This window comes from Cervus canadensis, chromosome 32, assembly GCF_019320065.1.
Source record: "Cervus canadensis isolate Bull #8, Minnesota chromosome 32, ASM1932006v1, whole genome shotgun sequence".
Lineage (NCBI taxonomy): Eukaryota > Metazoa > Chordata > Mammalia > Artiodactyla > Cervidae > Cervus > Cervus canadensis.
In genome coordinates, this window is record NC_057417.1 from 28,923,320 (window position 1) to 28,945,667 (window position 22,348).

Here is a 22,348-nt window from a genome sequence, read left to right on the forward strand (position 1 = left end):
TACACTTAAACGTGGTTAAGGTGGTAAGTTTTAAGTTGTGTGAATTCCATCACAATATAAAACGCCACGCTCCCAAGGCACGGGGCCCAAACTGGGTCTCTGGTCAGGGAACTAGATCCCACATATGCCACCACTCAGAGTTTGCATGCAGCAACTAAGACCCGGCACAGTCAAATACAAAAATAAATATCTTTTTTAAAAAAGAGAGGCAAAAAAATTCGGCAAAGGACTTAGACATGTCTCTGAAGTTGACAAACAAGTGGACAATAAGCGCATGAAGAGATGCTAACTATCACTAATCATTGGACAAATAAAAACTAAAACCACAATGAGATACCATTTCACACCCATTAGGATAACTATTATCACACACAAAAAAAACTACAAAATAACAAGTGTTGGCAAGGGTGTGGAGAAATTGGAACCCTTTCACACTGTTGTTGGGAATGTAAAATGGTGCAGCCACTATGGAAAACAGTGTGATATTTCCTCAGAAAAGTTAAAAATAGAACCACCATATGACCCAGCAATTCTACTTCCAAGTATCTAGCCAAAAGAAATGTGTACACCCATGTCCCTTAACAGCATTATTTACAACAGGCAGAAGGTTTGGAAGAAACCCAAGTGTCCATCAACAGGTAAATGGATACACAAAATATGGTCATCTACACAATGGAATATTATTCTGTCTTTAAAAAAATGAAGAAATTTTGACACTCACTATAGCATGGATGAGCTTTGAGGACATTTAAAAAAAATAAAATAATAAAGGGGTCTCCTGCATTGCATGCAGATTCTCTACCATCTGAGCCATCACAGAAGCCCGAGTGAAATAAGTCAGTCACCAAAGGACCAATCCTGTGTGATTTCACTTACACAAGGAACCCAGAGTAGTCAAAACCATGGACACAGAAAGCAGAATGGCAGTCGCCAAGGGCTGGGGCATGCGGGCAGGGGGAAATAGGGAGTTAAGTGTCTAGCGGGTGTATAGTTTCTCTTCTGCAAGATGAAAAGGGTCTGGAGATGGATGGCGTTGATGGTTGCACAATAATGTGAATACACTTAATGCCGCTGAACTGTACACTTAAACGTGGTTAAGGTGGTAAGTTTTAAGTTGTGTGAATTCCATCACAATATAAAGAATTAAAAATTCAAAACCTAAAAAAAAAAAGAGAGCTATAAATGATTTCTTTCTTTCTATTTTTCCATATTTCCCAAATGATCTATGATAAATATAATCAAGTGGGAAAAAAAATAAAGCTTTTTTGAAAGAAGATGTGTCAGGCTCCTTTCACCTAAACATCTGTGCTGGCCACTGGAGCCCCAACCCCTGCTGCTCCCAGGCCTGCCAGGCCCCGGGCTTCCATCAGCTCTCTCTACCTGACACCAACATTTGGTTTCCATTCTCAACTCTTCACATAATTCTTGGAGATCGGCTCCTGCCGGTTTCGGGTCCAGCGGAAAGAGAGCGGCCCTTGGGAGGGTCAGCTTGCATCCCATGGGGGTGCATTTGGCTGGGCCAGCCCTGAGCTGTCTTGCCCAGACACCCCCTGAACCCCCAGAGCCCATCCATCCTGCCGGGCTACCCACCCACTGTCAGCGGGGCAGGCGAATTTCCTGGTGCGTGGTAACCCAAGCCCTTCTCCGCTCCCCACGGGCACGGTCCAGGCTCTGTTATTAATCTTGGGGCAGATCCTATGTCCAAAGCTGAGACAGCTGTCCCCACGTGCAGCTGCCCCAGGCCTGCAGGCAGACAACTTCCAGCCCTCCCACCTCCCTGCCAACAGCCAGGCAGGGAATTGATCTTTTTCCTGCCAAACGCCTTGCTCATGCAATGCCTGGACCCTCACACCACATTAGGGTCCACCGGGCCCCCCTGTTCACTCCCTGGTTCATTCCAGGCTAGAATGTAACTCCAGGATCCTGAGTTCCAGAGCGACTTAAACTTCTCAGCCTGGAAGGTAAACTCTGCAATGTCCAAGTTGGGTCTGCCACTTGAATCAGGTTGAATAAATGCTCAGCCATGGGTTACTTGCTGGGGCAGACAAAGCCACCAAGGATGGGGTTCCTGACCCCAAGAGGCTCAGAGCCCAGTTGCAGAACAAGAGCATGAAATAAGAATAAAGCAAGCCAGACAGAACCTGGGGAAAACAGCCCATAGCAGACACGTGGCCAGGTGCTCTGCATCCAGAAGGCAGCACATCCCACCCCAGGGGCCACTGTTCACACTAGACTCCAAGCGGAACACATGGCCCTGATTCAAACGGCTCATTGAAAGCTTCCACGGGAACTGGTTAGGACTGGCCCCATCTCACAGATGTGTAAACTGATGCAAGGTAATTGGAACTTGCCCACAGCTAGATGAGGGGCCAAGGTTCTGACATCAATTTGCCTTTCTCCAAAGTATTAGGTTTATGCTTTTGGGACTATCCACCACAGTCCAACTTGGCTGAAACTTTATAAACTGACCTGCCCAACTACTCACAGATGGCCGATGCCCACCCAGCATGAACCTATTTGGCTTTATCACCTATTTCTGACTCTAAATGGACAGATTCCAGGGATATTGTGATAACCAAGGCAGACAACCCCAGGCTCCCGGAAGCTTCCCTGCTAGGGCATGCCAAGATCTGAAGCATTGATGATTTGGCCTTCTGTATTATCTGAGACACAGCTGCGACTCAGTCTTACCTATCCCTGTGATTTCATCACCAATGGTCATGGAGGGACCAGAGCTGGCACACACAGCCAGCCCGTAGTCCATATGAAGCAACTGGACAGAGACTAAAATACAGCTGGCTTCGGTCTGTAGGAGAATGTCATGCCAGTCTGAAACACTGCCCTCTGGCCCTTAGGAATGCTTTGCGACAACTGAGGTTTGGGGTGGGGGGAGTGGACACCATATACCTGGGATACCTGTGTGGAAGGACATAGGTTCATGTTCTTGCCTCTGTTAATCAAGATGGCCTTTGGTTTTCCTTGTAACCAAATTTCCCAGCACAGGACAAGTTGGGCAGGGGAAGGGAGGAATTCACATACTCTCCACCCCCAGCTCAGCATTCACCTCCTCTCCCACTTCAAACAGATGCTGGCTTTGTTAGAGAAAAAGATATAGACCAAACAGAAGCTGACCAGGGCTGTCCTCAGGAAGAATAAGTTGTTGCTGATGGGGGAGGAAAGGACAGATGGGTGATAATGGCAGAAAAATTTAGCCTCAAATCAGAATGATTGACCCTACAAGGAGTCGAGAAACCACAGTCCATTATTAGGCTGTTTGTTTAATAAACAGGGGGGTGAAGTGGAGGGAAAGGTAGGTGAATCCTGGGTCCTCTGACTCCAAAAACATTCTACCTATAAACCAAGAAGTGAGGCGAATATATCATCATCTTTGTAGACAAGGAGGAGAAGAGGGAGCAGAGAAGATGATTCTGGGTGAGACCAAAACACAACCCACTTTCTCTTCTCTCTCCTCAGAGCCCTCGACCTCATCATCCCCATTCTTCCAACTCAACCAAGATGCTGACCTGCACATGACCAACAAACAAATACACACACATACCCACTGGAAGACAACAGGGTTCTCTACCTCAGAAATCCTAGAGGACCACCTGAAAAACCATTAAAACATGTTTTAATGCCTGAAGGTAGCAGCATATACAACCAACCTGCTCCAAATCAAGTTTTCCTATTTGCCAGATATAAACATTTACAAGTGTCAGGAACAAACAGAACACATTCATGACAGCAATAAAAACTACAAAATGCCTCGGAATAAATCTAACAAGGTCTGGATAAATGGAGCAATGTTCCTTGTTCCCGAAAAACATGCGATATTATAAACATTGAATTCTATTAATCCACTAAGTCAACACAGTCTAGATCAAAACTCCAACAGCATGTTTTATAGAACTAGACAACATGATTCTAAAATTCACCCAAAAGAAAAATGTACAACACATGCTAAGAATATTTTGATAAAGATGAACAGCGAAAGAGGAATTGCTCTATCAACTAACAAAACAATGAATAAAGATACAGTAATTAAAATAGTGTGATTTTTGGCACCAGATTAGATTAAGAGTTCAGAAAAAAAAAAAGCTGTGTATATAGCGAAATTTAGTATGCGATTAAAAAAAAAGCATTTCAAATTATTGGGAATAGATGGATTATTCAGTAGAAGTGTGAGGGGAGATTTGGGGGGGAAAAAAACTACAATTAAATCCCTACCCCACAACCTATGTAAAAACTTAGGTGGGAAGCCATGTCTTTATCACAACTCTTCCCACAAGGCTGAGTCTTAACAGGCTTTTGAAGCTCAAAGACACTTTCAATCTTAATACTGTCTGAAATCTAGGATCAATACAACTCTCCAAGGCTCCAACTGTCTGGCGTATCATTCCCTTTTCATTTCCATTGTGTGGTGGGGGGGCAAAATAATGCCCAGCCCAAAAGATGTACTTATCTTAACCCTGGGAACCTGCAAATATGTTATCTCACGTGGTGAAAGAGACTTGGCAGCTGTGATGAAATTGAGGATCTTGAAGTGGGGAGTGAGCCTCAGTTACCCAGGTGGGCCCAACCTAATCACAAAGATGCTATATAACGGAGGCAGGAGGATCAGAACCAGAGAGAGGGGCTGGAGAATGACTTTTGGAGCCAGATGGAGGAAGGAGCCAGAAGTCAAGGAATGCCAGAAGCCTCTAGAACTGAGGCAGGAGGTAGATGGGCCCCCCACCACCACCACTACCACCAGTGTAAAGCCACTGGAGACTCACTCTCTGTGGCCTGAAACTCCAAGATGAGAACAACAGGACAGTTAAGGGAGGTGGCTGGGCCCCGCCCAGACCATGTATTTCTCATTCTCCAAGTCAGGAGATCTCCCAAACCACACATGTGGTTGGAAAAGGCTCCTTGGAGGTCAAAAGGGAAATGATGCCGAGGCACGTCCTACCCAGACACCTTTCTGGTAAAATCCATCTTAGCTAACAGACGTGTGCGCACACATGGGAGGATCCTGAGATGAACGAAATATGGGCTGTGAACCAGGCAAATCAAAATGATTGGCCAAAGGAAAACTGAAGAAATGCCCCATAAAAGTAATTCAAACTGCCATGAGGGCACAACTCAGCAACTCTCTCTCTCTGAATCTACCCATGCATCCATGCACACATGCTGTACCTTTTTTCCCTTTTAATAAACACTTTACTTGTTTCACTACTTTCTGTCTTTGTGGAATTCTTTTCTGCAAAGTCCAAGAGCCAGGGCCCTTGTCACTGACCACTGGTCTAGTGGTTAAGATTTGGCATTCTGAGCACCTCAACCCAGCCTCAGTCTTTGGCTAGGAACCTGAGCCCTGCTCCAAGGTGCTGCAGGCTGAGGCCACCTGAGATCAGAAACTGGAAAAAGTAAGGAAATGGATTCTTTTCCAGAAGGACCAATCCTGCGAATACCTTTCATCCCAGTGAGACCCACTTCAGATGTCTAACCTTGGGAACTCTAAGATAATAAATTTGGGCTGTTTTAAGTCACAAAGTTCATGGTCATTTGTTACACCAGCCAGTAAGAAACTAGTACAGCTTGCAAAGTGGTTAGTTAGTCCTTTCCTGGATGCTCTCTGTAACCTGGGCACTCTGCAAGAACCTAGAGATACAGCAGGGACCCCTGTCCTCAGAGGACTTATAGTCTTGGACAGCTATTAACTAATTATCAATCAATTAATTGTAGGATTGACTTACAGTTATCATGAGATTCTAAGTATGAGAGTAAGCTCTGAGGGCATTTAACAAAAGGTCCTGACCTTTACCTTGAAGGGGTGGCAGCAAAAGGTTCCCTGAAGATGTGATGTTTAAGTTGATCTCTAAGCTTTGGGCAGGAACTAACCAGGCTAAGAGAAAGCAAAGACTGGTCAAGGCAGTGCAAAGGCTGAGGGGCAGGAAGCAGCTTGAGATTAAAGGGTAGCCAGAGGTGAGCGGAGCACCCAGAGAGACAAGAAGCAGGCTAGGCAGGGTCAGACTGTGCTCCCTCCAAGCCCCTGATACAGGGGTCTCTCCCACTTGTTCAGCTGCCTCTCCAGGAAGGCACATGTTCAGACTTCTTACATGAAGACTTTCAGGATCTGAGCTAATTATCATCACCCAAGGGACAAAAGAGAGAAGGAGCCTGGCAAAGCCCGAAGAGACCCAGGAACTCATGACCCCCCCCATACAGAGAGTGTCTGGGCAGGTTGAGACCTCTCAGAAGGGAGAATCAGCCACATAGCCAAGTCCATCACAGAGGGGCAGGAAGAGGTACATGCTGACTCCCCAGATAAGCCCTTGCAGGAATGACAAAAATGTCAGACGCCAGAGGCAACTGGTGGGGGTGCAGACAGCTGGAGCCAAATCAGAAGGAAACTGCCACCCTTCTCCCCAAAGGCCCTGGCGCCTCCGGGGGCCAGCAGGAGTGGCAGGGTCAGCAGGCAGCCTGCAGCCTGCAGTAGGGCCGGATTCCAGAAGCTACCTTCTGGGGAAGAGGAAAACCTGAGTCTTCACAAGGGCTCCAAAGCAGAGCAGCCCTTCAGCTGGGCCTCCCAAGTGTTAGGAACTAGGGGGCTTCCCGGTAAATGCCACAGAGTCCCATACCTTCCAGAGGAGGAAAGGGGAGGGGACCAGATACTTTCAAAGAAAAAAGATGTTTCCACTGCAAACCGCAGCCAGGCAAGGCCGCAAACACCACGCGGATGCACGCCCGCGCGCGCACACACACACACACACACAGAGTAAACATCCATCCTCCCGCAAGTGTTGGTTCCCCTGGTCTTATTCAGAGGGTGGACTTGGGCCAGACAGAGCTGCAGAGCTGGGGCCCTCGGCCAGTAAGCAGGCCACACTGAGTAATTAGTCTGCATATTTCACAAACACGTTCCTCATTTGATCTCAGCCCGATCCTGTTCCTTTCACGTTACAAGTGAGGCACTGAGTCAATGAAGGGAAGGGCCGGCTTGACTGTGGATCCCCTGGTCCCTTCTCCCCCATCCTGGGGCCACATGAGGCCCCCTCAGCTGTCACAGTCCCGGGACAAGAAGCTCCTCAGAACTCCTCTGCCTCTGACTCACCATGGGCATCTCAGGACCCCAGATCCTCCAACCTGCTCCCCAGTCATATTCCAAGGGCCCTTGGAATATTCCAGTCATATTTCAAGGGCAAACCTCAGTGCTCACTCCCCACTCGTGGCTGAGGTTCTGCTGGGAGTGAGGAGATGGGCCCCCATCCTTCACTCTTGGTCGTGAAAACCTGAGTGGGGTCTAAGGCATTCAGAAAAACCAACTGGCTTCTCCCTTCTGTATTTCTCTGGCTCCCCTACAGCATCAATGGAGGCGACTGCAGGGTGAGGTTGCAAATGACCCCCCGAAAGAGGTCCTCTGCAAAAGGTGGAAGCTGCCACAACCACTGAGGCATTTAACCTTGACCCACTAGGCCAGCCTTCCCCAGAGCACAGCATCTGGGACCCCACCCAAAAAACATGCTCCCCAAAAAAGGATCTGGTGGCCATAGATGTCTGCAAACCCCTACTTCTTCCCAAGCTCTGCAAGGCCCAGCAGTCCACTGCTCCCTCTGGGAAAGCCTTTATCACTTCATGGGGCTGCACAGAGCATTTACTAGATATTGTTCCAAGCCCTTTGTGAATATAAACTCATTGAAGCCCCAGAACGACCCAAGGAAGGACCCATTTTACAGATAAGGAGACTGAGGCACAGAGAGGTCAGGTGATTCAGTCAGGGCCACCCAGAGTCGGAATTCAGAGCCAGGCTGCCTGGCTTCAGAGCCTGCTCTTCACTCCCTCCCTCATTCTGAAGGAAACTCTCAAGCTTGGTTCACGAGCACTTCCCAGGCTGCTTCTCATAACTTCCATTAACACCTGACAGAACAAGCTTGGCAACATCACTACGGGCGGCAGGGGAGCTGGCAGAGGTCAGCAGTCAGCGTGGCCAGCTCTGACCTTCCCACCCATCACTCTGGGGGTGGCTAGGGGTGGGGCAGACGGAGGCCCAGGAGGTGGGGGCCCCCTGCCTCTCACCCGAGTGTTACAGAATTAACCTGGACTGGATCCAGCTCCTCTCAAGGTGGTCTCGTCCAGGCCACCAAAGAACCATCTCGACCCTGGGATGTTTCTGGGAGGCAGGGCAAGGAAGGACCAGGCAAGGAGGCTGGGGACCCCCTGATTCTTCAGAGAGGAGAACAGGGTGCTGTGTGTCTCCTACCCCAGGATCCGCTGCAGGATTCCCGAAAATCCTCTAACAGTTAGTTATTGTTACTCGATTCCCCCGCCCCAGGCAGAGTTGGTCCGTGTCCAGCTCGCACACTCGAAGCGGCAATGAAGTGTCGGACCAGTTCAAGCCAAGAGAAGCCTGGAGTCGTGTTCTTATTGCCATAGGAATTGTTTCTCTGGGAATGGATTTTAAAATAACAGAGAGGCTGGCGGGGCGGGGGGTGGGTGGGTGGGGGCAGGGGGGAGACCGGACAGGAGAGATGAAGGGCAAGGAGATGCAGAAAACCCGGGGAGCTGAGGGGAAGGCCTCACCAGATATTCACATTCAGGCCATTCTGTGTGATTTCCACCCACTCCTACTTCAAAGTTGGCTCAGATGGTAAAGAATCTGCCTACAATGCAGGAGACCCAGGTTGGATCTCTAGGTCGGGAAGATCCCCTGGAGAAGAGACTGGCAACCCACCCCAATATTCTTGCCTGGAGAATCCCATGGATAGAGGATCCCGGTGGGCTACTGTCCCTGAGGTCGCAAAGAGTTGGACATGACTGAGTGACTAACTCTTTCACTTTTTCACTTTCGTACTTCAAAGGAAGAAGCAGGACCCCCTAAAGCAGGGTGACCTCTGTGGCTCCCCTAAACATGGCTTCTAGCACTGGTCTGGTGGGGGCAAAGCGCAGACAAGGACCTCACGCCAGGACCTCTTAGAATGACAGACCTGCACGGGGGCAGAGGCCACCCCCTCAGCTTCCCGGAGGATGGAGATCAAGACACTTGTTCATTCACTTGCTCGAAAAGCAACCGTGGAACACCTGATGCGTGCAAGCCTGTCAAATACAAGTATTTGACAAAAACACAAGGTACGTGAACACCATGCCGTGTTGCTTTTCAAAGCTGAGAAAACACCGTGGAGCCTTTGCCAGGTCCCAGGGAGCTAAACAGCCAGCTACTGGCCTCCCTCGGGCTCTGGGAAAGGCCAGGAGCTCAAGGCCACAATCTGCTCCTGCTGATCCTCCGTCCACCAAGGGGCTTGATGCTGCCAACCGCACAGACTCGGAGCACTCCTGTCTCTACTCCATCCCTACCGCCCCAGCCCTGTTTCAGGGTTCCTGACACTGCCCGTGAGCTGCTCCTCTCCTCTGATTCTCCTTCTTCTGCCTGTCTCCTCCACACCAGTGAAGCTGGCATGGGACCCACCGTGACCAAGTCTTGACACAAAGCCAAGGCTCCTTGCTGCTGCTGCTGCTGCTAAGTCGCTTCAGTCGTGTCTGACTCTGTGCGACCCCATAGACGGCAGCCCACCAGGCTCCCCCGTCCCTGGGATTCTCCAGGCAAGAACACTGGAGTAGGTTGCCATTTCCTTCTCCAATGCATGAAAGTGACAAGTGAAAGGGAAGTCGCTCAGTCATGTCCGACTCTTAGCGACCCCATGGACTTCAGCCTACCAGGCTCCTCCATCCATGGGATTTTCCAGGCAAGAGTACTGGAGTGGGGTGCCATTGCCTTCTCCGCCAGGCTCCTTAGGGTGGCAGAAAAGAGGCTTCGCCCTCAGACTCTGAAGGCCCCAACTGCCTCACACTCCCAGCCCTCAGGCAGCTGTTCTGTCACCCGAAACGCCCTTTCCAGTCGCTCGCGTAGCCCTGGTCCACCAGGCCAGCGTCTCCCAAGGTGTGGAGTCTGGAACGGGCTTCCCTGATGACTGCATAAAGAATCTGACTGCCTTGTAGGAGACAAGGGTTCGATCCCTGGTTGGGGAAGATCCCCTGGAGGAGGGCATGTTAACCCACTCTGGTATTCTTGCCTGGGAAATCCCACGGACAGAGAAACCTGGTGGGCCACAGTCCACGGGGTGGCAGACAGTCAGACGTGACTGAGCACACACACAAGCAGAGCCTGGAACACCATCCCAGCCAAAGGAGTCTGTGGCCTCCTAGGTTTGTGAACCACCCCCCTTCTTGGCACTCTTTGCAAGGTTAGCGCACTATACACATTACAAGCATGAACAGAATGTTTATGACATATTTCTCAAAGCACTTTTAACTTTCACTCATCTAAGCCTACAACAACCTCACAAAGCAGATCTGATCACCCCCATTTTATAGAGGAGAAGACTTAGACATAAAGATGCCCAAACGCCCACACACCTAGCTTCCTTAAACGGGTACTTGCTCATATGCCCCTTGCCTACCTGACCCACTTTGCACACATCTGTGTCACAGCAAATTCCATGACTTGCTCTGGGGGCTTCCCCAACCAGCCTCTGAACTCCTCAAGGGCAAAGGCTAAGTCTGAATCAGCAGTCATCTCACTACCCCAGCACTAAGCATGCAGTAGGTACTTGCTAGTAACTTCTTTAAGGTAAGGCTCCAGGCACCATGGATCCAGTGGCAGGGACAAGGCCCATGAGCAGGCGGAAAGGACCATCCACTCCTGTGGAATCAGCAGAAAGCCTCTCCCAATCAAGGGTCAGGGCAGAGAGCCCCTGCCCCCAAGGCTCAGCCCCCCAGCTCCAGCCTGCTGACTGACCCCGACCATGGGCTGAGAAGGTTGGGTGGTTAAACTCCCAGCTTGGATAAACTCACATGGGTGTGTGTAGACAGCCCGGGCTCAGGGCACAGGCTGGCTCACGCATTCTGGTCCCTGGTGGACCAGTCAGAGCCATGCTCCGGAGGAAACAGTTAGGAGAAATGATTCTATCTTCAGGAAAGGAGAACAGGAAGTGAGTTCTTGGTACAAAGCCCACAGGCAACCACAGATACAGGAGGCAAAGGAAACCACCCAAAGAGAGGGGAACAAAGCAATCCTGGAAGACTTCCTGAAGGAGGGGGTTTTGTGACCACCCCAGAAGAGGGTGGAGCCAAGGTATGAGGTGGGGAGTGGACAGGACAAGCACCTCAGCTCAGCAGAAACAAGAAAGAGATTTCAGAGCCAGAGATGAGCCTAGAGGACAAGGCACAGGAACTGGGATGAGGTGGGTGGGAAGCCAAAAGATCCCTGCATTTCCCCAGAGCAAGAGGTCTTTCACTGCAGGCCCTAAGTCAGAGGGGCTGTGGGATCAATTTTCTGAGTCTTGGCAAGCAGTTTTTCATGAACTAGATAGACTACGATAAAAAAGAAAGGATCACATATGGTAACAGTAAGCACGATTTTGTGAAACTTATTTCAAGGGTGGGTGTGTGTGTGTGCATGTGTAAGTGCACACGCACAGACTCAAACACCATATAAAAGGTATTTCCTACTATGGTTCATGATAAAAGAATCTAAAAAAAAAACTGTTCTCCATGCAGTGCTCCTCAAACCTGGCTGCATCAAAGAAAAGAAAAATAAAACACTTGGGGAGGCCATTAGATACAGGAGGCCATTAGATAACAGCTCTCCAGGCCTTAGAGTCTGCATGGGTCTGGTTATCCAATTCTTCAATCTCCCCAGTTCATCCTGATGAGCCAGCCGGTGCCCTGCTATGTAAGGGATGCTCTATCGAAGACCAGCTAAATAATCTGTGGGATGCAGTGCAAACTGAAGTTACGGGACCCCTCATTCAAAAAGCTGGACCAGTAAAGATAGTAGAATACAAAGTGTTTTCCTCTCTTCTGCAGTTCTGTCTCTCTCTTTCTCGACCTGTCACTTGTTTAGTGTTTCACATGTGTTCCCTCATGCACAGAGATCTTCGTGGTTAGCAAGGGCAGACCCCTCCCTGCAACTCCACGGGGTATAAATGCACACGCACGCCATCCTTCCCGCTAGCCAGCAGGCTGTAGCATTGCCCAGGTCAGGGGCAGGGAAGTCAAGCCAGGCATCTCCCCCTACCAAGGGCCCATCATCATACGGCGGATGGGCACCCTTCCAGGGTATTACCATCTCTCCCCAGGACATGCCAGGATCAGGGTAGCCAGAGGCTCTGCCCTGCTGAGTCACCCGCTGAGCACGCTATGTTCTTGCCAGCCCAGGGCGGGCAACACAGCTGCCATGCCCCACTCCAGGGTGTCACAGGGTGCACGCGCCCGATCCCAGCCCTCTCGGAGCCCACATCCAGGCTCCAGCCAGAGGCAGAGGGAGGCAGTGGTCACTGCGCAGGAGTGAAGAGGGGGCGGCCAGGTGGACCTGGGGTGCCAGCGGGTGGGGAGTGGGCTGCGGAGAACAAACACCAGGGAGGTGGCAGGAGGCGTTGAGAGGTGGGTCATGGTCAGCGCTAAGGATCAAGTCCCTGCTGCCTCACGGTCCCATCAGACTTCCCTTACAAAGCACGCGTTCAAGGCTATGAGTATTGACAAGTGGGCGACAGTAAGCATAAAGCACTGAACTCCAAGTGTGGACCCTGCTGGGCACTGCACCTGGGCCCCTGCACTGGTCCAAGGGCCCTGCCTGAGAAGCCGGCGGGAGGGAGGCAGGTGGGAGGCCCGGGCGAAGAAGGAAGAAATAGCCCAGGTCCAGCACTGTCAGCATATCAGGGATCAGACCCTTTCCAAAACCTTGACTGGCCACAGAGTTTCTAAAACCAAAAGCAGTCACAAGTTTTGAATTCCATCCTGTCACTTCTTAGAACAGCGTGAAAATCGGTAAAGGCTCTGAAGGTCAGGCCAGAATACAGATGTGTTTCTAAAAGAGCCAGAACAAAATCCCTGTGAGCCACCTTGGACCCTCCTTCCCAGAAGCTCCCCGTCATCTCTGGATCTTTTCATTCCCAGCTACTGCGTGTCCCATGCCACTCGCCTGCACAGTGACCCCTGGCAGGACCCGCATCCGCTCTGAATTCACAGCCTCAGCGGGTCCTTGGTGGATGCGATCTGGTTCACTCTGCACAACTGGCAGGGTCCGACCCTATTCCTGACCCTGGCCCAGGCCCGCAGCAGGCAGGTGACATCCCCTGTGGCCCTCACAGTCTAACAGGGGACCAGGCAGAGAGGCATGGGACGGGAATATCTGGACACAGACAGCTTAGCTCAGTCACCGCAACCTTTTGTGGCCATGGTCATCTGGGGAAAGGCCATCCAACTTTTGAGGATTTGGGGTACATGCATCCTTGCTCCATCCCCAAGACTCACTCCACATCCCCCCAGATCTGCCTTAAACCTGGGCAAGAGGAGCCCCATCCTAGGCAGTGAGCTATTGCAGCCCCAAGCTGGCCCCCTCTGGCCACATCCCACCCCACAGGGCAAGGAGACCATGGGGCTGAGGGGGTATGACCCCCAGAGCCCACAGCCCCCCTGAAAGCAAGTGTGGGTACCCAGGAGTCCAGAACTTCCTCCCCAGACACACTCAGGCAGGAGATATGGCCAGCTGGCAGTGGTTGGGTGAGAAGCAGGTGGCGGGCTGGATGGACAGGAGTGTCCAGGGTGTGTGGGTGAGGCCAGACCAGGGTGAGGTATCCAGGGCACAAGGAGGGAAGACAAGGGTGGTTTTTCCTGCACCGCCAAGTCCCCGCACAAAATTCACGGAGGCAAGATTTCTAAACGTGAGCCCCAACCCCCACCCCCAGGTCATTAAGAGGGTGTGTTTGTCAAGGTCAATGACAGAATTTATTTTAACGATTTACAGTTTTAGACCCTCGGTGTCCAACTCTTTGCAACCCCATGGACTGTGGCCCACCAGGCTCCTCTTTCCATGGGATTCTCCAGGCAAGAATACTGGAGTGGGTTGCCATTCCCTTCTCCAGGGGATCTTCCTGACCCAGGGATCGAACCCAGGTCTCTTGCACTGGAGGCAGATTCTTTACCATCTGAGCCACCAGGGAAGCCCACTCTATCTTTTAAACATTTAGACATAAAATGTTCAGCCTTCCATCTGTGACCTCACAAATGTGAGGGGTGGGCGGAGCTGACAGGGGGTATTGGCCAGGGAAGGCCGTTTTCATCCCCTCCCCAAGGGCATTTTGACCCAGCATCACTGAACTGTCATCTTCAAATACACCCCAAGAAAAACCTGCTGATGGGAATACAAAACAGTATAACTTCTATGATCCAATCTGGCAGAATTATGCATGTATTTACCTTCTCACTCCGAAAGCCCACTTTTTAAAATGTATCTTAAAGAGGCATTGGCAGAAATATGAAATGAGGGCTTCCCTAGTGGAGCGGCTTATCCCCTGCCCATGCAGGAGACACGGGTTCGATCCCTGGTCTGCAAAGATCCCACATGCCGGGGAGCTACTAAGCCTGTGCCTTAGGGCTTGGGAGCCACAACGACTGAGTCCAAACACCCTGGAGCTTGTGCAGCATCTAGAGAAGCCACTGCAATGAGAAGTCCTCGCCCCACAACTCGAGTCTCCACCGCTCGCCGCAGCTAGAGAAAAGCCTGTGCGGCAATGAGGACCCAGCACAGCCAAAAATAAAATAAAGTGTTTTAAAAAAATTTAAAAATATGAAATGAATGACTCACAAGGCTATTTACTGTGGCATTACATGTGACACAAAATGTTAGAATAACACAATGTCTATTAGCAGGGGACTCGCTGAAAAAAACTACAGTCGTGGGCACCACCAAGAACTATAGGGCTACAAAAATGAATGCAGGCGAGATGAACATTCTGGAGATGGATGGTGGTGACGGGTAGACAACACTCAACCTTTTTAATACCACTGAACGCTATACTTCAAGATGGTTAAGATGGTAAATTTTATGGTTTATGTAGCTAAAAAAATTTTAACCACAAATTTTTTAATTGTGAAAAACAAAATGAATGCAGAAAGCTACCTATGCCCTGATCTAGAGCAATCTCCACAGTCCATCGTGAAACAACGAAGCTAAGTGCAGAACAGTATAACTAGTACACCACCTCTGGATAAGACTTAGTTGCTCAGTCATGTCCTACTCATTGTGACCCCATGGACTGCAGCCCACCAGGCTCCTCTGTCCATGGGGATTTCCAGGCAAGAATACTGGAGTGGGTTGCTATTTTCTTCACGGGGGGATCTTCCTGACCCAGGGATCAAACCCTCGTCTCCCACAAGTCTCCTGCATTGCAGGCGGATTTTTTTTACCACTGAGCCAGCGGGGAAACCCTATAATCAACAAAACCTTAAACAAGGAGAATGTTATCAAGGCCTAGTTTCTTCAAAATGAATTGAGAAGAAAAGAGAGAGGAAGAAGTGGGGACCTGTAGAGAGTGGTATTCTGGTGGAGGTTTAAAACCCAATTCTCCAGGAGAAAAAAAAGTCATGTCCACCAGTACTAGTCAGCTCGGGCTGCCTTATCAAAATACCATAGGCTGAGTGGCTTAGACTCCAGACGTTTATTTCTCAGATCTGGAGGCTGGGAAGTCCAAGATCAAGGTGCCCGATTCAGTTCCTGATAAGGACTATCTTTTTGGCTTGTGGACAGCCGACTTCGGTGTCTACACATGGGAAGGGAAAGTGAGAGAGGGTACTCTAGTCTCTCTTCCTCTTCTTATAAGGACACTATTCCCATCATGGGGACTCGACTCTCATGACCTCATCTAAATCTTCATCTTCATAATTATCTTCCAAAGGCCCCACCTCTAAATACCATCACATTGAAATTTAGGGCTTCAACATATGAATTGGGGGGTGGAGGGAACATAAACATTCAATCCATAACACATGATCTAACAAGATCCACCGGACCAACTATGAAGCATTCTTGCCCTCCCCCATTCTCCCAAATAAAAGATCCTAAATCTAATCAAGCATTCACACCTAATCTCTAATATAGATGAGATACAGGGGATAGTGGATCAAATTATTTACACCACTCAGGAGTAGCCAGCCAAGTCTAGAACTTGGGATCCTAGAGGACAACTGGCCTTCTTCACCAAGTTAATGGCAGAAGGGGAAAAGCCTTCTTTTAAAGAAGAGGATAATTTTGGTCACTGCCTCCTGTTAGAACTAGACATGGAACAACTGACTGGTTCAAAACTGCAAAAGGAGTATATTGTCAGCCTGCTTATTTAACTTATATGCCGAGTTCAGTTCAGTTCAGTTCAGTTCAGTCGCTCAGTTGTGTCCAACTCTGCGACCCCATGAATCGCAGCACGCCAGGCCTCCCTGTCCATCACAAACTCCCGGAGTTTACTCAAACTCATGCCCATCGAGTCAGTGATGTACATCATGCCAAATGCTGGGCTGGATGAATCACAAGCTGGACTCGAGATTGCCAGAAGAAATATCAACAACCTCACATATAGGCAAATGATCCCACTCTAATGGAAGAAAGTGAAGAGGAACTAAAGAGTCTCTTGATGACTGTGAAAGAGGAGAGTGAAAAAGCTGGTTTGAAACTCAACATTAAAAAAACTAAGATCATGGCATTTGGTCCCATTACTTCATGACAAACAGAAGGGGGGGAAAGTGGAAGCAGTGACAGATTTTATTTTCTTGGGCTTCAAAATCACTGTGGATGGTGACTGCAGCCATGAAATTAGAAGATGTTTGCTCCTTGGAAGAAAAGCTATGACAAACCTAGACAGCATATCAAAAAGCAGAGACATCACTTTGCTGACAAAAGCCCATCTAGTCAAAGCTTTGGTTTTTCCAGTAGTCATGTACGGATGTGAGTGAGTTGGTCCATAAAAAAGGCTGAATGCCAAAGAATTGATGTTTTCAAGTTGTGGTGCTGGAGAAGACTCTTGAGAATCCCTTGGAGAGCAATGAAATCAAACCAGTCAATCCTAAAGGAAATTAACCCTGACTATTCATTGGAAGGACTGTTGCTGTAGCTGAAGCTCCAATACTTTGGGTGCCTGATGTGAAGAGCCCACTCATTAGAAAAGACCCTGATGCTGGGAAAGACTGAACCAAAAGGAGAACAGGGTGGCAGAGCACGAGACGGTTAGAAAGCATCACTAGCTCAATGGACATGAATTTAAGCAAACTCCAGGAGACAGTGGAAGACAGAGGAGCCTGGCGTGCTGCAGTCCATGACCTCGAAAACAGTTGGGTATGACTTAGTGACCAAACAACAAAGGAGAGGTTGTTCTGTCTCTCGGTCCTGTCCGACTCTTTCTGACCCCATGGACTGCCACACACCAGGCCTCCCTCCCAAAAAGTTTAAGAAAAAAAGGCAGTGAAGACAGTTGGTCCATGAGAAGCCTTCCTCCTACCACCATTTTCCAGAGCAGCAAATTCTAAAGTATCTGAGAATTCCTCTTTGGACTTGGCTTTCCAGGTTGATTTCCTTCAGGATTAACTGGTTTGATCCCTTGTAGTCCAAGGAACTCTCAAGAGTCTTTTCCAGCACCACAATTCAAAAGCATCAATTCTTTGGCGCTCAGCCTTCTTTATGGACCAACTCTCACATCTGTACATGACTACTGGAAAAACCATAGCTTTGACGATCCGGACCTTTGAGTATACGGAGTAATTACTCATCAAGGTTGGAAGATCAAACCTACTTATTTAACCGTCCATTAGCTTACTGTGTAACCGGTAGACATTCAGCATGTGGTCTCCCTTTGTCCTCTCCCAAGCCTCACACCCTGTACAGAAGGAACAGGTTTATGGAACGCGAGCCATTCTTCAGGGCAGAAGCAAAAGCAACTCTGTCCCTCACCCCTGCCCCATGACCCCACTCTGTGGGTGTATTCATTCCTTCCTCTGCCTAAAATCTGGGCAGATCTTCACCACTCTTCTGGTTTCTCTTAGTAGAACATTCTCACTCCAAGAATGAATATTAAAACTCTTATTCAAATTAAAACCTCTCCCTCCCCAGCTGAGAACTGTGCATCCAGAATGGGGTGGAGGGGCCCTTTCTCTGGTTTTCACTCCTCACACTCTGATCACTCACTGCTGTGTTGGACCCTTTAGAGTTGGATACAGAGATGAGGAGGTGACAACAGATGAGACATCTAATCACCATCTGTGAAAGGGAGGGAGGGGAGGATCAGGGAGGGAGGCAGGAAGAAGAATGAAATACACATGCCGGTGGCCCCATGGTGAAGAAACCACCTGCCATGGGGGAGACCTGGGTTCAATCCCCGAGTTGGGAAGACACCCTGGAGAAGGGAACAGTCACCCACTCCAGTATTCTGGCCTGGAGAATTCTTGAACTGTATAGCCCACGGGGTCATGAAGAGGCAGACACGACTGAGTGGCTTTCATTTTCACTTCAAAGAGCTTCACCAACGTGTTAGCCTTATTCAGGTACAATGGAAGGACTAGGGTGTGGAGCTGGGGGCTCCATCCTTATGCAACCCTCCCGGTCAATTAATGTTATATTTCCCTTTAGCTTTTACTTGGCATCTGAACCCTCTGTGGCTGACAAAAGTCATTAGTGGCCCAAACACAGGGCTGCAAGATTTTACTGGAAATGGGTCTCTAAGGAATTGATGTCCTCTTCTTTCTGCCAAAATAGCTTCATCAGAGGGGCCCACGCTGGGCTTGTGATGGAGGTGACCAGAGCAGAGCATCCCTGTGTAAAAAGCAAGATGCACCCAGAACGTGTCAGACCCAGATGCCCAGTCCAGGAGGGCAGGCACAGGCACATATACACACAGAGAAAAGAGAACACAGGACCAATAACGGTGAAATAAGAGAAGACCACTTGTCAAGAAATAGCCCTGTCATCCTGCCCATCAACTGAAACCAAGCCACTATAAACACATGCTGGAGCCAAGCAGAGGCCAGCACTGTGAAGAGCCGGGTGCCAAACGCTGTCCCCAAGCCTTCTGCTTCTGGAGTGAATCAGACTCGGGACTGTGTGACACCAGCCCACAACTCGCCCAGACCCGAATCTCACGCCTGCAGTGCCCACACAGGCCTTTGGGTGGAAAGGCTCAGTCAGGCTCCAAAGCATCTACCTCAACCTGCCCCAAGCCTCCTTAACACCTCCCAGTATCCCATTTGGAAACCCATTTTCTACACATTCATCCAGTTCGTCCCTGAACTTAATACACCTTCTCCCTGCTCCCATCCTGGTAGAAAGAGTTCTGCGAGATGACATTTGTTGGGGACTCTTTTTATTTGTGCCAAAACCATCCTTTCCAAATTATCTCTGGAAGTCCCCGAGTTCCAATCTACCAAATGCCAGAACCCGCATCCCCCATTCACCGGCTCCCTGCATGGACTTCCCATCTGGTCCCTCTCAGCACACACAGTCCAGGCTGTAGGAGCCTTTTCCACCTCCCTCCCCACCCCCAGTACACACAAACACACTTTTGAATTACAAAAGTAAGACCTGGGTATACAAATATGCAAACAAGACACAAGCAGACAGAGCCAGGAGGGGGGTGGAGGGAATGGGAGTTCTCTTTCACTCTCTCTTAGGACCTGGTCAAGGCCAGGTCTCTCCATACAGGAAACTGCCAAAAATGGTTTCCTACCAACTTTATACAGGTTCCCGAGGTGGCACAGTGGTAAAAGATCCACCTGCTTAAGCAGGAGACACAGGAGAGGTGGGTTCAATCCCTGGGTGGGGAAAATCCCCTGGAGGAGGAAATGGCAACCCACTCCAGTATTCTGGCCTGAAAAATCCCATGGACAGAGGAGCCTGGCAGGCTGCAGTTCATGGAGTTGCAAAGAGTCGGACATGACTGAGCACACACAGTATTATTAAGTATTACCAGTTGTATACATATATATATATATATATATATATCTACATATAGATTGAATTTTTCATAAGTGAGATCTTAAACATATCATTTTTCAACTTGAAAAACTTAGTTTTTAAAATATTCTCCTATGGAAGTGTGCAGATTTCCACACTACTCTGGGTGTTTGGAGAAAAATACTGATAAAAGCCTTGGGGGAGCATTTCCAAACAAAATGAAGGAAATAAAATTGCATGCAAAATTTTCCAGAAGTACTTTTTATATGCTTTTCTGAGAACCGATTGAACTAGCCGTGCAGTGTACCGACACAAAACATCCCGGTCTCCTCAATACAAGGCGCTGCCGGAATTCACCCTGGTAGCCCTGCCAGGCTTGGTAAACACCAAGGAGGACAAAAGAACCAGGACCTGTCGCTTCTTGCCTAGCCCCGCAAACAATAAGCCCCGTGGTACCCTAGAAAGCACAGGATTTGGAGAAAGAAGACAGGAGGTGAGTCCTGAGTTGCCGCTGAACCTGGGGACCTCTCTCAGAGCCCATGTTTCCTCGGTTAAAGAAAAGACAATATGATATTCTAATAGCTAACCCTGGCGTGGTTTTAGGATCAAAAGAGACGGATGGCACCAACGCAGGATGTGTTCAAGAACGGTAACACAGTTGTGCCAGTCATAAATGGGAAAGGCTAAATTCGAGCGAGCTGCGCAAACGAAAAGACTTGGCAACTTCTACTCGAGGGCTCACGCGTTTTCTGGGGGGATTCAATCATGGATTGAGGAGACGCTGCCCGAACCTTCCTGGGGTGGCCAGAGCGCCACCTGCCGGCGGAGGAGGTGGCCGCGGGGGGGTCCCGGCACCGCGGGCTCGGGAACCCAGCTCCCTTCTCCCAGCCCGCCGCCGACTCTTGCGATCCGAGCCGGGTCCTCGTTCCCCGGACGGCCGGGGAGCCGCAGCCCAGGCTGCTCCGCGGGCCCAGCCCCAAAGGCCGGACGAAGTCGGCCCTCCGGTGTCTCTGGCGGCCGGCATGCGAGTGGGGGGCCCGGATGCAAGGCCTTGGCGTCGCGGGAACCTGCTCCCCAACACAAAGCCGCGGCCGCGCAGGTGAGCGCGGCGGAGCCACGTGAGCCGGTGAACTTGCAGGAACTGGGCCAGCGAGCCCCAGCCAGCCACGGTCGCCCCCCTCCGCGCACCCCTGCCGCAGGTTTGAGCCGCCTCCGCTCGGATTCGGGAGCCGAAGGGGCGAAGGTTCGGAGAGCAAGGAAACGAAGGAGCGGGGGTGGGGGGCGCGGCCAGAGACCACCCCAGTCTCAGCCCCGCACCTCCGGTCCCGAGGCCCCGCGCCCTCAGCCCCCACAGTCTGTGCCCCTAGCACGCGATCACCCCATGTCCTCAGCCCCCCAGTCCTCGACCGTCCTGCGCCCCCAGCCCCCAATCCCACCCTCCCAAGCCCCAAACTCCACCTCCGCGCCCCCAGCCCCGGACCGCCCCGAGTCCCTAGGCCACCAGTTCTCGACCCCCGGCGTCCCCAGCCCCGGCCGCCCGCGCCCCCAACCCCCCAACCCCTTGATCCGCAGCCCCTAAGCCCGCACCCCCGCGCGCCTCCAGACCCCGGCTTCCCCGAGCCCCCCGGGCCCGCCGCCCACCCCCCGGCTACTCACCGGCGGCCCCCGTAGCCGCTGCCGGGGGAGCCGGCGCCTGGGTCAGGATAGCCGTGCTGCTGCAGGGCCGCGGCCGGGAAGGGGTAGAGGAAGCCGGTGGCCAGCGCCGACCCGCAGAGGCAGCAGCACGCCCAGGGCAGGAGCAGAGCCAGCTTCATCTTGCGCGGCAGCCCGCTGGGACCCGGAGTCCCGGGCGGGAGGACTGTCGGCAGCGCACCGGCGGCCCCCGCCGGAGCCGAGCGAACGCGCCTACAAGCGAGCTGAGCCCGGGTCCGAGCTGGAAGTGCCTGGGGGGCGCCCACGCCTCTCAGGGCCGCCTTTTCAAATTCGGCGAGGTGGGCTCTGCGCCGTCAAAGGGGGCGTGGGGCTTTCTCATTAACCCTCGGCGGTCCGGGGCCGAGGAGGCAGCAGTGGAGGCCGAGCCGGGAGAGGGGGGCGGGAGGGGCGGGGTTCCTGCTCCGCTGGGGGTCCCGGGAGCCGCGCGCCCCGAAAGCCAGACCTTGTGCCTGGGTCCCCGCACACAAGCTCTTTAGAAAGCTCCCAGCCAAACCTTCTTCAGGTCGCAAGCCTTCTGGAGCACCCACCCTGTTCCGGGCATGCTCACCTGGGTAACGTGGCTTTATCCCTACAGCATGGCTGTCTGTATTAGGTGGTGCCATTCCCATTTTTCAGAGGTAGAAACTGATGCTCAAAAAAGTTAAGCAAGAAAGATACACGCTCCTTGTCCAAGGCTCTTTGAACCAAATCGTTGCACACCCAGATGTCTGCAGAATCATCTCCCATTTTTACCTCCAGACTCTGTCACCTACCAGCTGTCTAAGTCAAGAAGATGCTTCGAAGGAAGAGGCATTCCGTATGGGGTGCAAAGTTGTCCCTAGACTCACAGATTTGTGAAGCACCATATCTGGGAAGGAGCTGGGGGAAGACGTGACACAATCCCACCTTTTA

At 50.9% G+C, this 22,348-nt stretch overlaps 1 protein-coding gene across 3 annotated transcripts in view; it reads right to left on the bottom strand.

The window, feature by feature from the left end:
* Positions 1 to 21,795, bottom strand: part of COL26A1 (collagen type XXVI alpha 1 chain) — a 165,371-nt gene extending 143,576 nt beyond the window's left edge. For all 3 annotated transcript variants that reach the window (XM_043456419.1, XM_043456417.1, XM_043456418.1), the window contains exon 1: positions 21,401 to 21,795. In XM_043456419.1, coding sequence (XP_043312354.1) covers positions 21,401 to 21,558 — 158 coding nt within the window. In that variant the 5' untranslated portion in view covers positions 21,559 to 21,795. The remainder of the gene's footprint in view (positions 1 to 21,400) is intronic.
* Between the last annotated feature and the right edge of the window lie 553 nt (positions 21,796 to 22,348).